Below are 12716 nucleotides of genomic sequence, written 5' to 3'. Positions count from 1 at the left end.
ACATATCAATTTCATATATGAATACATACAATGATATATAGGTTTTCTGCATGTAAAGTGTATATAATTTGCAGGGAAATTAAGCTGTCTTTGTATGCTTTATATAAACTAATTATATGTCATGCGATTAAAATTACCTAAAACATATATGGATAATATACTATTACATACAGTTCTTTTGTATGCTATAGTATATGTCAGCCTATAAAATGTACAATAGCAGCATAAAAAACATATATTTTTAGTTTATGAATTTATAAAAGTTATATATAAAGTTTTTATAGTCAAAAACAAATGAATTAAGTGACATTTGAACCTATACTGACACAACAATCGGCTCAAACTTAGTTGAAATCTAGCAAGGCACAGATTGCCAGGTCAGCACCCATAACAACTAATTTCTACCATTACAATCCCATTCCAGTTAGATAAATGCAGTCTTTCACTATCAGTAATACTGAAAACGTGGGTGTTAGGCAAACATTTAATTTAATAGACTTTATTAGCAGCAATGAACAGTTAAATATTGCTAGCATTCAGTCAGAGCTCTGTATGTCAATAAATCACATCTCTTTACAGAGTTAACTAAACCACCAAGTTTGGAAATTCCCAAAATTTCTTGAGAACATTCATGTGCAAAATTAGGGAGATCAAAAACCAGCCCACTTATAACAATTTCTCCCTAAAAAAGCTTGGCTACAAATAAGCTTGTCATTATGACAACAATGAACTTAATTCGAGGTGGATAATGTTTGTGGTGTTGCATCAGCATTCCTGTATTTTTTGTGTCATTACTGTCTCACCCAAAGCCAGATCCCAAACCCCTGTGTGTCCCGGTTTTGTAGATGCAAAGCTGTTATCTATGAAGCCAACTTGTTAGGTTGTTTTACAATGGAAAAACACAAATCAACCCAATTTCGCACAATCACTTACTTAATCACTGATATAACTGGTATTTACCACTGCCACAATTATTTCCACTGACTTATCCACCATCTATCATCTATCTATCTATCATCCAATATAGTGTATGGGATTTGCATGGAGAAGTTTACTAAAATGAAAAATATCATGTTGTATGAACTCTGATGCCCAAATGTCTCTATCAAATAAAAAAATATACTTCAAACGACAAAATGCTTACTAAATGTGTTAAGGGCACTTAAAACAGCAGAGGATAGCCTACAATGGCATGTCATGAGAAGACCAATATTACCCCTGTACAAGGAAAAGGAAAAAAGGACAACCATATAGTATTCTATAAATTACATTTCTCCATTTGGTATTAATGGTATTCAGCATTTCTTTAATAACAACAACGTAAATATGTTGGGTTGTTATGTTCTAAATGCATCTCCCATAGAATTCAACACAACTGGCATTAAAATCTGTCACCGTAAAATGTTGGTATGATATAATGACTCTTTCTTCTTTTAAGTTCCTTGTCTGAAGTGAGGAAATACAATAACAGCATTGGTCTACTGGCATAACGCATAACATGAAAAGCTGAAAACGTACTGTAAATGGCATCTAATTTATTTTTGTCCAGTGGTTGACGAGCATGTCCTCCGCCTCGTTTGCCCCCTCGAAGATTGCTCACCAACAGTATCTCCACTGGGAAGACTGCCGTCAGCAGATGCCTCACAAATACTGTCACAGAATTTGCATTCAGGGCATAGGCCCACGCCAGTTTCTCAATCATGACTCCAGTCCCAGGATGGATCTCCACCTGTGTAAGGAGACATAATCAGCATTTAGAGTTCAAATGTGTACCCAAGAAACTGGAGACATATAAGCAGATATATATGTCAGCCATACATGTTAAAACTTATTCAGATGTAATTTATGCACTGTATTTATTTATTTATTCTTTAAAAACCAATTACCTTCGAAGACTTGGAGTCCATTAGTGATGTGACACTGGATGGCGCAGATCTGGGGAGGGACTGCAGTGAACTGGCAGATGAAGAACTGTGCCTGGACTGCGGAGAACTCTGGGGGGGCAGTGGTGGTGTGGAATGCTCCAACCTGGATCTCTTAGGAGGTGCAGCCAAATCAATTATATCCTTCATGGTCCTTAGGAGCTCCTGCACATCTATATACAGTACAGTAACAAAAAAATTGGTGAAGATCATTCTTCTTGAGTACAAAGTACCCCATAATACAGTAACTACAGCCTAAAGTGATTTAGAAAAAAGTGGTCTGGTGGTTTAATGAGAGACATGAAGGAAAACGTTGAACAACCAACTCATTCAGTTTAGCATTCTCTTCTTTCAGGTCTTTGATCTTCTGCTTTGATTCAACCACTGTGTTTCTTGGACTTGTATCATCTGAAGAAGGCTGTGAACAACCATACATCTTGAGAAAATCTTCTCCAGGGTCTTTCATTGTGAGGTCCATTGGCTTCTGGGTGTGAAACAGAATAATTGACAGAAAATAAAAACAAAGACACAGTTGATGGTAGAGTTTAGCAGCTGAACTGTACAGATAACACATTCAGTATCAAGAATCTTTTTCTTAATAGCTAGCTAGTAATGGCTATTATATGGTAGTGCTAATAACTTCTTACATAACACCACTGAGAAATATGGTCACCACAAAATAGTTAAAAGTAAATTGATGTCACCTTGACTTGCAATGACTGAGTAAGGATCTGAGTCTCAGTTGAGTCATTTGAATCATCCTGATATTTTTTTGGGTAGACTGATACCCTCTTGGTCAGCGCTGCAGGTTCATCTTCCTTCAGTAGTAAGTTAAGTTTACGGGTTGTCTCAAAACGAGTAGCTAAACAACAAAGGAAGAAGACAAACAAACAGGTACTCAAACAGCTGATTACTCCAGATCCCTTTTCGTAGCACCAAGCCATGTCACAATTTCAGACAACTGCAATGAATATGGGTAGTGCAGCTGCAAAGTAGTATTACTACTTGACAGAATATACTAATATTTGGGTCATGGATTTCATACACTTTATGTAATAAAACATCTAAAGGCAAAAATCTTATCAAACGGGATCTATGGTCAAATTTGTGTCATCTTAGGGGTCCTTGAAGTGAAAATATGTGGAAGTCACTTATGTAGATTGCTATGGGTAAGATTATGAGATTTACTATGTCTTAGTGTTGCTCATGCATTCACTTAGAACCAAGCTGATGTAGATGGGTGACTGTTAATGAAACACTTTAACTGTCAGTTAACAACATTCTAGCATTTTGTTGTCCAATATTCATGATGAAAAAGCAATTTTATTTCCATGAACACTTTCTGCTAACTACATTGCAAAATCATCATATATATATTGCACAACAAGTAGATACTGTACTGTAAAGATGACAATCTTGACTTGAAATCATAGCAACACCAACTTACCACAACGCACCATTGATATAAAATAATTATTACAGCAGCTAACAGCACTTTTCCACATTAACATATTGTTAAATTACAGGAAAATAGGGTTCAGACTGGAAATGATATATGGCTGCATTCTGGGAGTTATGTTAGAATTGGAGACAGAGAGGCTGCAAAAAATGCCACTGTATTTCTTGAGGAGACATAAAGTCTGTAGGTTCAGGCGATTTAAATTCAAGATTTTCTTTAATGCAACAATTTTGTCATCTAAACTGACAAGATCCACATTTCTTACTAATTTTGAAGTGTACTTTTGAACATTCAGCTACCCGCTAATCGTTTTTTGCTAATGCTACCTGAACACAAAATCAAATGGATGTCAAATTTCAGCTATCTAAATATACACACCGGCGTGTAAATGTTCTTACCTCTAACGTTACGTCCACTCAGCTGCGTGGTGCACTGTCCATGGGACGACTCGGACGAAGGCAGAATTTGAGTCAGATTTGCCGCTTGTCTTCTTTCAAAATGATGCCATACGTTACTGTTGCGTTAGTTTGCAAGATCTCGCGTTGATAATTTGTGGCCAGGAGAACCGAGTCAAGGCCCGCCCTACTTTGCCTCTGATTGGCTTATCCTGATATTTTACCGTAATCTTAACCAATCATCGCTCTCATGACCGGGAATCTTCACAGACACCGCTCTCATGGCGGAAAACTACTTTTAGCGGAATTTCCAGAGTTCCGTCAAATGTTTTTCTAGATGTAGCTTTATAGAGATTATAGACCAATAAACTTCCAGCTGACAACTATGCCGAAAAGGAAACTCCACACACCTGACACAACAGAAAGAGACTGGTTGAGAAGAAGCATTCCACCGCGTACTTTAACAAGATGGAAAAAAAGGTATGTGCTGTATGTCTCCTAATGCAGTTTATAAGTAACGTTTACGTTACATTACTGAAGTAACGCGTTACTGTCCTTTGTTTCTTTAGGAAAATCGACCAAACTTTGACTGACATCAGAAATCGCACAACGCAACAACATGTAAGTGCAACCAATTTATCTCCTCTGTCTTATCAGCTAACATTGTAATAGTTGATGTATAAATAGCGAACTATAATAGCCTGCCATACAATAAGTGATTGAAGCGCTAATTCTAGTGATATGAGCCAAATGTGAGCTGGCATGTTCTCCTAGACTTCAGAATATGTCTGTTGCATTAATGTGTGATTTTTAAAAGCTTAATCTATTTGTTTATTAACCTGATAATAGTGATGGTAGCAAATTTAATTTACAAGGCAGTGGAACAGGGGAAAGTTTCTAACTTATTATAACGTATATACAACAAGTTCAATAACAATCAGCCAACAATAAAAGAAAGGAAAAAAATACATTGTAATACTTTTCCAAGGGGATGTGTGGAATCTGTCTCAACGGAGTTGTTGATTTGTATTGTTTTAAGGGAAGTGATGAAGATGGCAGCCAGAGAGAACCGCAGAGAGCAGAACCTCTCACACTGGCACAGGTGAAATAAAACTACAGTATTATACCATATACTAATATTATATTAATTAAATTCTCTCTCTCGCTCACCCTCACCTTCACCCTCTGTCAAACTACAACTACTGTTTCTCTATCTCTTCCCCTCCTTCTTCATATCTTTTTAATACATAATGGACTTGTGTTCTTCTCAGGAAGGTGAAGATGTCACCCGAAGAGGAGAGGAGCGAGCAGAGCCTTTCACTTTAGCACACGTGAGAAAAAACTACAGTTTTAAACATCTCTCTTACTCTTACTGTTAAACTACAGCTACTATCTCTGTTGTTCATTTGTGTCATTCATAGGGAAGTGATAATGATGGTACCCAGATGGAAGAGCAGACAGCAGAACTTCTCACATTAGCACAAGTGAGACAAAATTACAGTATTATACAATAGACTCCCTCACCCTTTCTCTGTTTCGCTTTAATGAGTTGATAATTTGTGTCCTTCTCAGAAAAACAATGAAGATGCCATCCAAATACAAGAGCAAAGAGCAGGATCTTCCACAATGCTACAGGTGAGACAATTACATATAAGGTTAATAATTTTTTTTGAAACATTACTTTCAGCTGACAGCAGACAATCTGTGACAAAATGCACACATTAATTTCTACTGTACATTGAAGTGTGCTTTCTATCAATCATCTTTGTTGTTTGTCGTGTTGTGGCTTTTATTTTCTATGCCAACCAATTTAATTGTGCTTCTCCTTCAATAATTTTAGGACAGTGTCCCTCAAGAAGTACAGGATGTCCACTCCTATGGACTGACCGAAGGGCAAAGCATCATCTCGATTCTCTCCTTTGCTTTGAAACACAACACTACAGGAGTGTTGATTGAAGACCTGCTGAAACTGCTTCGGTTACATTCTGCTGGGTCTACTGCAGTTCCAACAAGCAAGTATTTTTTGGAGAAACCATTAGCTGGAATTGCAGATCAGTTTGAACGGTATCATTACTGCACAGTTTGTACGAATTACATTGGTTACATTGGTAAATGAGTTGTTTTCTCTATCTCTGTGCCATTACATTTTGAATATCTGCTGTGTGAATAAAAAATAATTTTGCCTGTTTTATTTGATATATATTACCCATGAAATAGTTTTAGGAAAATTTATTAGTTGAGAGAGAATGAGCTACTTGGTTTTGAGAAAATGCAAATCATAGCAAACTTTTAACATTCCAGTGCTATGTGTCAAAAAAAGAATATTTTTAGTAATCTCCTGTGCTTTTCTGTGTGATTTTGTTGTAAGATTATGTTTTTTTTTTATTTGTATGTATCATGAATGTAGCACTGCACATAAGTCTTGGAAGTGTTTTCTATATTATTTGCAAGATTGAAGTTTTACTGATGGTTGTCCAACTCATATAAGTTTTACATTACACATATCTACTAAGGATGATGTATATGGAATTGCTGTCATATATTGTTCTTTTAAGTTCCCAAATTATATAAGTTTCATATTGTACAAATTTACTAAGGATCTTATATCTGGTTTGACTGTCATATGCAATACTTACAAGTTCCAGATGAAACAGATACAAACTTTATAAAATTTATCTATATCTTTTCCATATGGGCACTGCCTCGGGTGACTCCAATTGTGTTGGCTTCAATGATTCAGCAGATTCTTCAGTGACAAGATAAGACCAACTCATTGGCTCATTGTCAGGCGGTTTGCTGTGAGGTTTATGTGTTTCGAAACAGATGAGGGATGCAGAAATTTAAGCTGAGAATAACGGGGTTTTTTGTCTCAGGGGCTGATATAACATTCATAGCAGCTGATTAACAGCAGAACCTCCTCGTGGCTTAACTACACATTGACTGTTGTTTTGGCTACCAGACACTGATTTCGTCACTCCCTATATGTTGTGGAAGTGTTGAGCTCTGGATTTTCCGTAAACCACAAGAAGTTCATGAGCAATGACACTACTATGCTTATGCACTTGGCATTTTTCCAGAATGTTGAGTGTTGCACAGTTCTTGTAGCCCTATATTACTTTGCCAAGCTTTAACCCACGGTAATAAAATTGAAGGAATAGAGTCTTTTGAGTCTTTTAAGTATTTGTTGTTTCCCTTAAATCTAGAGACTATCTATCTATCTATCTATCTATCTATCTAGAGATAGATATATGATAAAATCCAACGACTGACTTTCTTCTTTTAAAAATGTTACACTTTTTTCTTTTGTTCAATAATACAGTAAAACTGAAATATGTTTCTTTAAAATATATTATACTGACACTGAAATTCTTACCAAATTATGTGTAATATACTTTTAAAAATGGTTTTCTATCACTAGAAATATTTAGAATAAAGCCTATAAATAAGATACTTACTATATTATATACTTTCTACATTCACAAAGCTTCTACATTCTAGTACTTCTTGATGTTGTCAAAAAGGTGATGATTTCTATGCTTTTTATTGAGGTTCATGGGTGGTGGTGATGCATTACATTTATTTTTTCATTTTATTTATTTTTAAAATTGGACAGTTCATGTTTAAAAGTGTTCCTACTATTTTGTCCACCATATGCACTATATGAGGGAAGTGAAAATACTGAGTAGAAATGAATAAATAGCATGAAATACAATTAGAATTTTGACTCACCAAACTTAATTGCCTCTTTTTGTGATGTATTAAAGCGCTTTATGTCAATAACGCACATTTTTAACAGACTTATTTAGATATTATTGAATCATCAATGCCCAGCGATGTGTGGACTTAAAATTGAAGTACACAGTAAAGTCCCCAGTGTTAAATATGCAGTTTCAAAGTGCATTGACTCTCCATCCATCCATTATCTATACACCGCTTAATTCTCATTAGGGTCGCGGGGGGGCTGGAGTCTGTCCCAGCTGACTCCGGCGAAGGCAGGGGACACCCTAGACAGGTCGCCAGTCTGTCGCAGGGCTACATACAGAGACAAACAATCACTTTCACATTCACACTTACGGGCAATTTAGAATGATCAATTAACCTCAGCATATTTTTGGACTGTGGGAGGAAGCCGGAGTACCCGGAGAAAACCCACGCATGCACAGGGAGAACATGCAAACTCCATGCAGAAAGATCCCGGGAAAGCCGGGACACGAACCAGGGATCTTCTCGCTGCAAGGCGAAAGTGCTAACCACTACACCACTGTGCAGCCCTGCATTGACTCTATCAGAGCTATTTCAACAACTGCTGGAGTAAAACGCTCCCCAGTGTTGGTGTTTATTCCCCGAGTTAAATGAGGCAGTGTTAGAAGTACTCTGAAGAGCTCCCCCCACCTCCTCCTCATTTTCAAACCAGTCAGAACTTTGAAGGCGCCATTTTCTCGAAGTGGAAAGTGACGGTAACCTTCTCCTCATTACTTACTAAACTAATTATTTGCAATTTCAACTGAAGCAGCATGTCAGAATTACTGTATATCATTGTTCACTGAGCATTTCAGTTATTTTCTAGTGGTTTTGTATCTGAAAATACCGAATTCTAAAAGAGCTAATGTGATCGAGAGGATGCTAGCTTAATTGTGCCAGTATCAATAAACTTATTAACTAGCTAGATAGCGTCAGACTAGACACGAGGTGAGGTCAATATGGTTTATATATGCCCAAAGAGTGATTGTGTTGTGTACCATGCATAGTTTCCATAGTTTGAGAAGGAAGAAATTAGCTAACGTTAGCTTGATTAATTAGCCACCTCATTTTACATTACGCGCATGCGCCATGTAACAAGTACAAACGGTAACTGAACCAGAGAATTTAATATGTAAGTTTTACATAATTAGTTGTTGTATAACCTAACAGATTTATGTTTGGCTTATTTATTGACTGAAAAACGATTTTCAGTGTAGTGTTAGTGTTAACGTTGAATTGCTCTTTCGGCTGCTGCACACTGTTCGTTGTCCATTAAAATGACTGTGAAGCAGACAGTGATAGCTCATTAAAACGTGGAGAGTGGTGATGTCCTAGTCATGTAGTTCTGTCTAATGTGTGTTGGGCAGTAAATTTTACTTGACGTTAATGTCTCAGTAGCCTTAAAATAAACTAACGTAACTACAGTGATGGTTGTTGACAAACCATTCAAGTTTATGATATTTGACAACCTCAGGTCAGAATATGTAGACAAGTGGCCAGGGCTGATCATAGTGAAGTATGTTTTAATTCTAGATAGAAGGCCTATTGCTGTATAGAGAAATGTGATTTATTAAAATGATTTTGTGGTGGAAACATGTTTTTACCTAAGGCAAGATGAGTTGTTAGCCTAGTTGATAGCTTGTCAACTGCATGTGGCTTGAAACCTTTTTTAATCAAAAGTTACACGCATTCATCTCCGTAAAAACCTGCCTAATTTAATTAGAACTGGCCCTATATGCCTGTCAAACTTATTTTGTTGTTTTTGTTTATTGTAAGAATGAGCATGTGAACTTTTACCTCTATTATGTTGTGCTGATCCTGCTTATGTGCAATATACTTTCTGCAGGGAAGATGCTACTCAAAGTGAAACTTGGTGATGCCCAAAAGTTTGTTAGAATAATGGAGCCAAATCTGTCAGACTTTTTGAATGCAGGTAAGAATTTGATATTGTGAATGTGAGGTTTGTGCAAGGAGCTTTAACTGTGCTATTAACTGAATTTAGCTATGTAAAACTGATTTACTGGAGATTAGGGCTCTCGCTTTATATCAAATCTTCAATCAAAAGTTCAGATTGTAACTCTGACAGGTTTGAATTCAAAATGTACTGTCTATGAGCCCAACAGATAATATGATGTAGTTTGCTGTTTGATCCAGCAGATGGCTCTGTAAATCTTTACTATGAGCTTGACCTATGACCTGGGGTCCGTTTCACGAAGCAGGTTTAGTGAAAACTCTGAGTTTGTTAACCCTGAAATGAGGGAAACTCAGAGTTTTCCGTTTCACAAAGCGAGGTAACTCAAACCAGAGACAGAGGGGTAACTCTAGCCTGTTTCACAAAGAGGGGTAAACTTAAACTCTCGGTCAGTTACCATAGTAACAGACTCTCTGACTCTAACCTGGTCGGGACCAGGTTTTTCTCAGTAAACCTCGAGTTTCTCTCAGTCTCCGCCCTCTTTCAGCCACACACACCATTTCATTTCCTCATTCATTCAGTCAGCTGGCGAGTTTTGGCGAAGTCTAGTTCTGCCGTGTGTCAAAATGACGTCCTTTTATTAACGATCCAGTGGATGAAGGAGCAGCATTACTGCACAGAGAATTAAATATTCGTCGGGAGATTGTTTTCAGACCGCGCATAGATGTTTTGGCATTTCCGGACAGTTATCTTTTTGAACGGTACCGTTTCACCTCACAATCCATAACCTACATCCACAACCTACTCCGTCCTTACATTTACAACATTACCAACTACAGTCATGCTCTCACATCCCAGCAGATATTGTGTGTTGCGCTGCGGTTCTTTGCAAATGGGAGTTTTTTATATAATGTCGGAGATGCAGAACACCTCAGTAAGACAACTGTATGCAGGACGGTCAGAAAAGTGTGTCTGGCCCTGAAACAACTTTTACCATCTTTGTGATTTTCCCTGGAAATAAACCTGTCAGAACCATCAAGGAGGAGTTCCACAGGATTGCAGGTGAATGATGTAGAGATCTGTTAAATTAATTTTAAATCATATCCAGTTAATGACATTGTGTTGCAACCTCAGACTGTGATTAGTAAATTTAATTTCTTTTAGGATTTCCCATTGTGATTAGCTGCATTGATGGAACACACATCCCCATCAAAGCTCCCAAATATAATGAAGCTGATTATGTGAATAGGAAGTCCATTCACAGTATAAATGTGCAGGTAGGTTAGAGGTAGATTGACTACGGTTTCAAAATGTTAAAGACTGCATCATAGTTCAACATCAGTCATTCTCTGCACTGTCAAGATAATATGTGATGCTGCACACATCATTTCCAATGTGGAGGCCAAGTGTTCTGGATCTGTTCATGACTCAAGGATTTATTGAGAGTCTAACCTGAGCAACAGACTGCAGCGTGGTAGGCATCCTAACAATTTTAACAATATAATTCACTTGTCTCCCTCCTTTAATATACTCCAATGTATCCACTATACATTACAGGAGAGCTTGATGGCCTTCTGCTGGGTGACAGGGGTTACCCATGCCAACCTAGTCTGATGACCCCATACCCTGACCCTGAACCAGGCCCCCAACAGAACTTCAACCGGGCTCACGGCAAGACGAGAGCCCTGGTGGAGATGACCATAGGCCTGCTGAAAGCCCGTTTCCAGTGCCTACGTCACCTCAGGGTGACTCATGAGAGGGCCTGTGATATTATTGTGGCATGTGTTGTTCTTCATAATATTACCACTATTAGAGGAGAGCAACACTCTGCCCTACAAACTGAAGACCCAGATGATGACCTCATCCACCTGCCAGCTTTCCAGGACAGCAGAGCAGTCAGAGACACCATATGCAATAACCACTTTGGAGTTTAAGTCACCATCATCACCACCCCAGCAGTGAAATAAACACATGACATACGTTTCATTTGGTCTTCTTTATTTCCTACAAATAAAAGAGCTAGTTTAGTTCATGTTCCAGTAGTTAACATAATTCACCTGTGACCTGCACCCACCTCTAACTTGTGCTCCAGTATTTCAATTTCCAGATCTGCCTTCTTAATCTGGTGGTCCAAGTACTACATTTCTTTATCTGTTTTTTGTATTTTTCTCAGCAAGTGGATTTTGTATATTTGTTTTACTGGTAACTGGGAATACATAAAGGACATTAAATTATACAGTTGCACATGAATTCCACGGACTGAACCTCTGGTGTTTACTGAACATCCATCTCACTGTGTCAATCTGTGCAGTGGAAGTTGAGGGACCATCCTGCTGCTGTCCAGCCATGCTCTGTTAAAAAGGATGAGAATGTGCAATACTTCAGTGTAGGCTAAATGTCAGTCTATTCCTCCAGAATGTTAAGAAATGTGAATGGGAAGAGAACTATCACTAATATACCTCTGTATGCCTTTCTGGATCCCCCTCTGTAAAGGCAGCAGACACAGTTTCATCCTCTTCATCCTAGATGAGTGATATGTTTCAGTGGACTTAAACTACCATTTGGCAAAATCTTTGGAGTATTGCCTACTTACAGTTACAAGGTCTGTTGTGGTGTGAAGGGGCTCCACCAGGCAGATAGTACCATCAGAATCTGTTGGGCCAAAAGAAAAAAAGACCCAAAAGAGAAATAAATATTTGTATGAATATGCTTGAAAACATTCCATATATACATATACATGGGCTACACACACACAGACATTACATTTTATAAAAGCACTTGTGTCTTGGGGGGTGGTCTCTGAGGATGAGCTCCCTCCAGGGATTCCCTCAGCCACTGGCCTTCCCAAATTCTGGCTTAGGACCAGCTCCTCTCCTCCGTTAGAGGTGATGCTGCTGGGCCACCACCTGTTTTACGGGCATCTCCTTTCTTTCTGTTGGCTGAGTGGAAGTCTGTGTTAGTTTAAATAGGCTTAATTGTTTAACAGAACACGATATGGATGCAGACATTTAGGCTGTGTGCGGGGTAAAACCACTGCACAGACAAACAGCCACCTAATATTTAGGCTACTTTACAATGTAAAACATGATCAAAATGAGGTAGCTCCATGAGATTATGCCGACTTCTTACCTGTTTGAACAATGTTTTTATATTTCATCTTCAGCTGCTGCCACGTGCGCTTCACCCCCGCGGGATTGCACCTAAAAGCTTAAAGTAACTTCTTCCATCTCAATTTATGTAATGAAGCATTTTTTATGGTGCTTGCACACACACACACACACACACAC

The 12716-nt window shown here is 38.0% G+C and overlaps 2 protein-coding genes and 1 long non-coding RNA gene across 4 annotated transcripts; 1 reads left to right on the top strand and 2 right to left on the bottom strand.

Moving 5' to 3' along the window:
- Positions 1-484: 484 nt before the first annotated feature.
- LOC111586825 (uncharacterized) lies at positions 485-3910 on the bottom strand. Of its 2 annotated transcripts, none has more exons than XR_008604423.1 (5): positions 3780-3910; positions 2627-2784; positions 2249-2406; positions 1887-2095; positions 485-1729 (listed from the first exon to the last, which is right to left on the bottom strand). XR_008604423.1 is itself a non-coding variant. In XM_023296643.3 (5 exons), exons 3-5 carry the CDS (start codon positions 2398-2400, stop codon positions 1382-1384), a joined length of 723 nt encoding a protein of 240 aa, XP_023152411.1. In that variant the 5' UTR covers positions 2401-2406; positions 2627-2784; positions 3780-3910; the 3' UTR covers positions 485-1381. The 2 variants fall into 2 exon arrangements, 1 of the variants encoding a protein (XP_023152411.1); XM_023296643.3 differs by having other exon boundaries at positions 2235-2406.
- A 163-nt stretch (positions 3911-4073) lies between these two features.
- On the top strand, positions 4074-7016 carry LOC118469402 (uncharacterized). Its single transcript, XM_035942218.2, has 7 exons — positions 4074-4256; positions 4346-4397; positions 4816-4878; positions 5048-5107; positions 5198-5260; positions 5349-5411; positions 5617-7016. The coding sequence occupies exons 1-7, from the start codon at positions 4162-4164 to the stop codon at positions 5890-5892; spliced, it is 672 nt and encodes a 223-aa protein (XP_035798111.1). The 5' UTR covers positions 4074-4161; the 3' UTR covers positions 5893-7016.
- A 4222-nt stretch (positions 7017-11238) lies between these two features.
- LOC129350871 (uncharacterized) lies at positions 11239-12100 on the bottom strand. Its single transcript, XR_008604431.1, has 3 exons — positions 12023-12100; positions 11889-11951; positions 11239-11780 (listed from the first exon to the last, which is right to left on the bottom strand). It is a non-coding gene; the product is annotated as an uncharacterized LOC129350871 (long non-coding RNA).
- Positions 12101-12716: the final 616 nt, after the last annotated feature.

The sequence above is a fragment of the Amphiprion ocellaris genome, chromosome 16 (assembly GCF_022539595.1).
Source record: "Amphiprion ocellaris isolate individual 3 ecotype Okinawa chromosome 16, ASM2253959v1, whole genome shotgun sequence".
NCBI classification, from domain to species: domain Eukaryota; kingdom Metazoa; phylum Chordata; class Actinopteri; family Pomacentridae; genus Amphiprion; species Amphiprion ocellaris.
The sequence above is the reverse complement of the archived record's forward strand: the minus strand, read 5'-3'. Positions and strand labels throughout refer to the sequence as shown.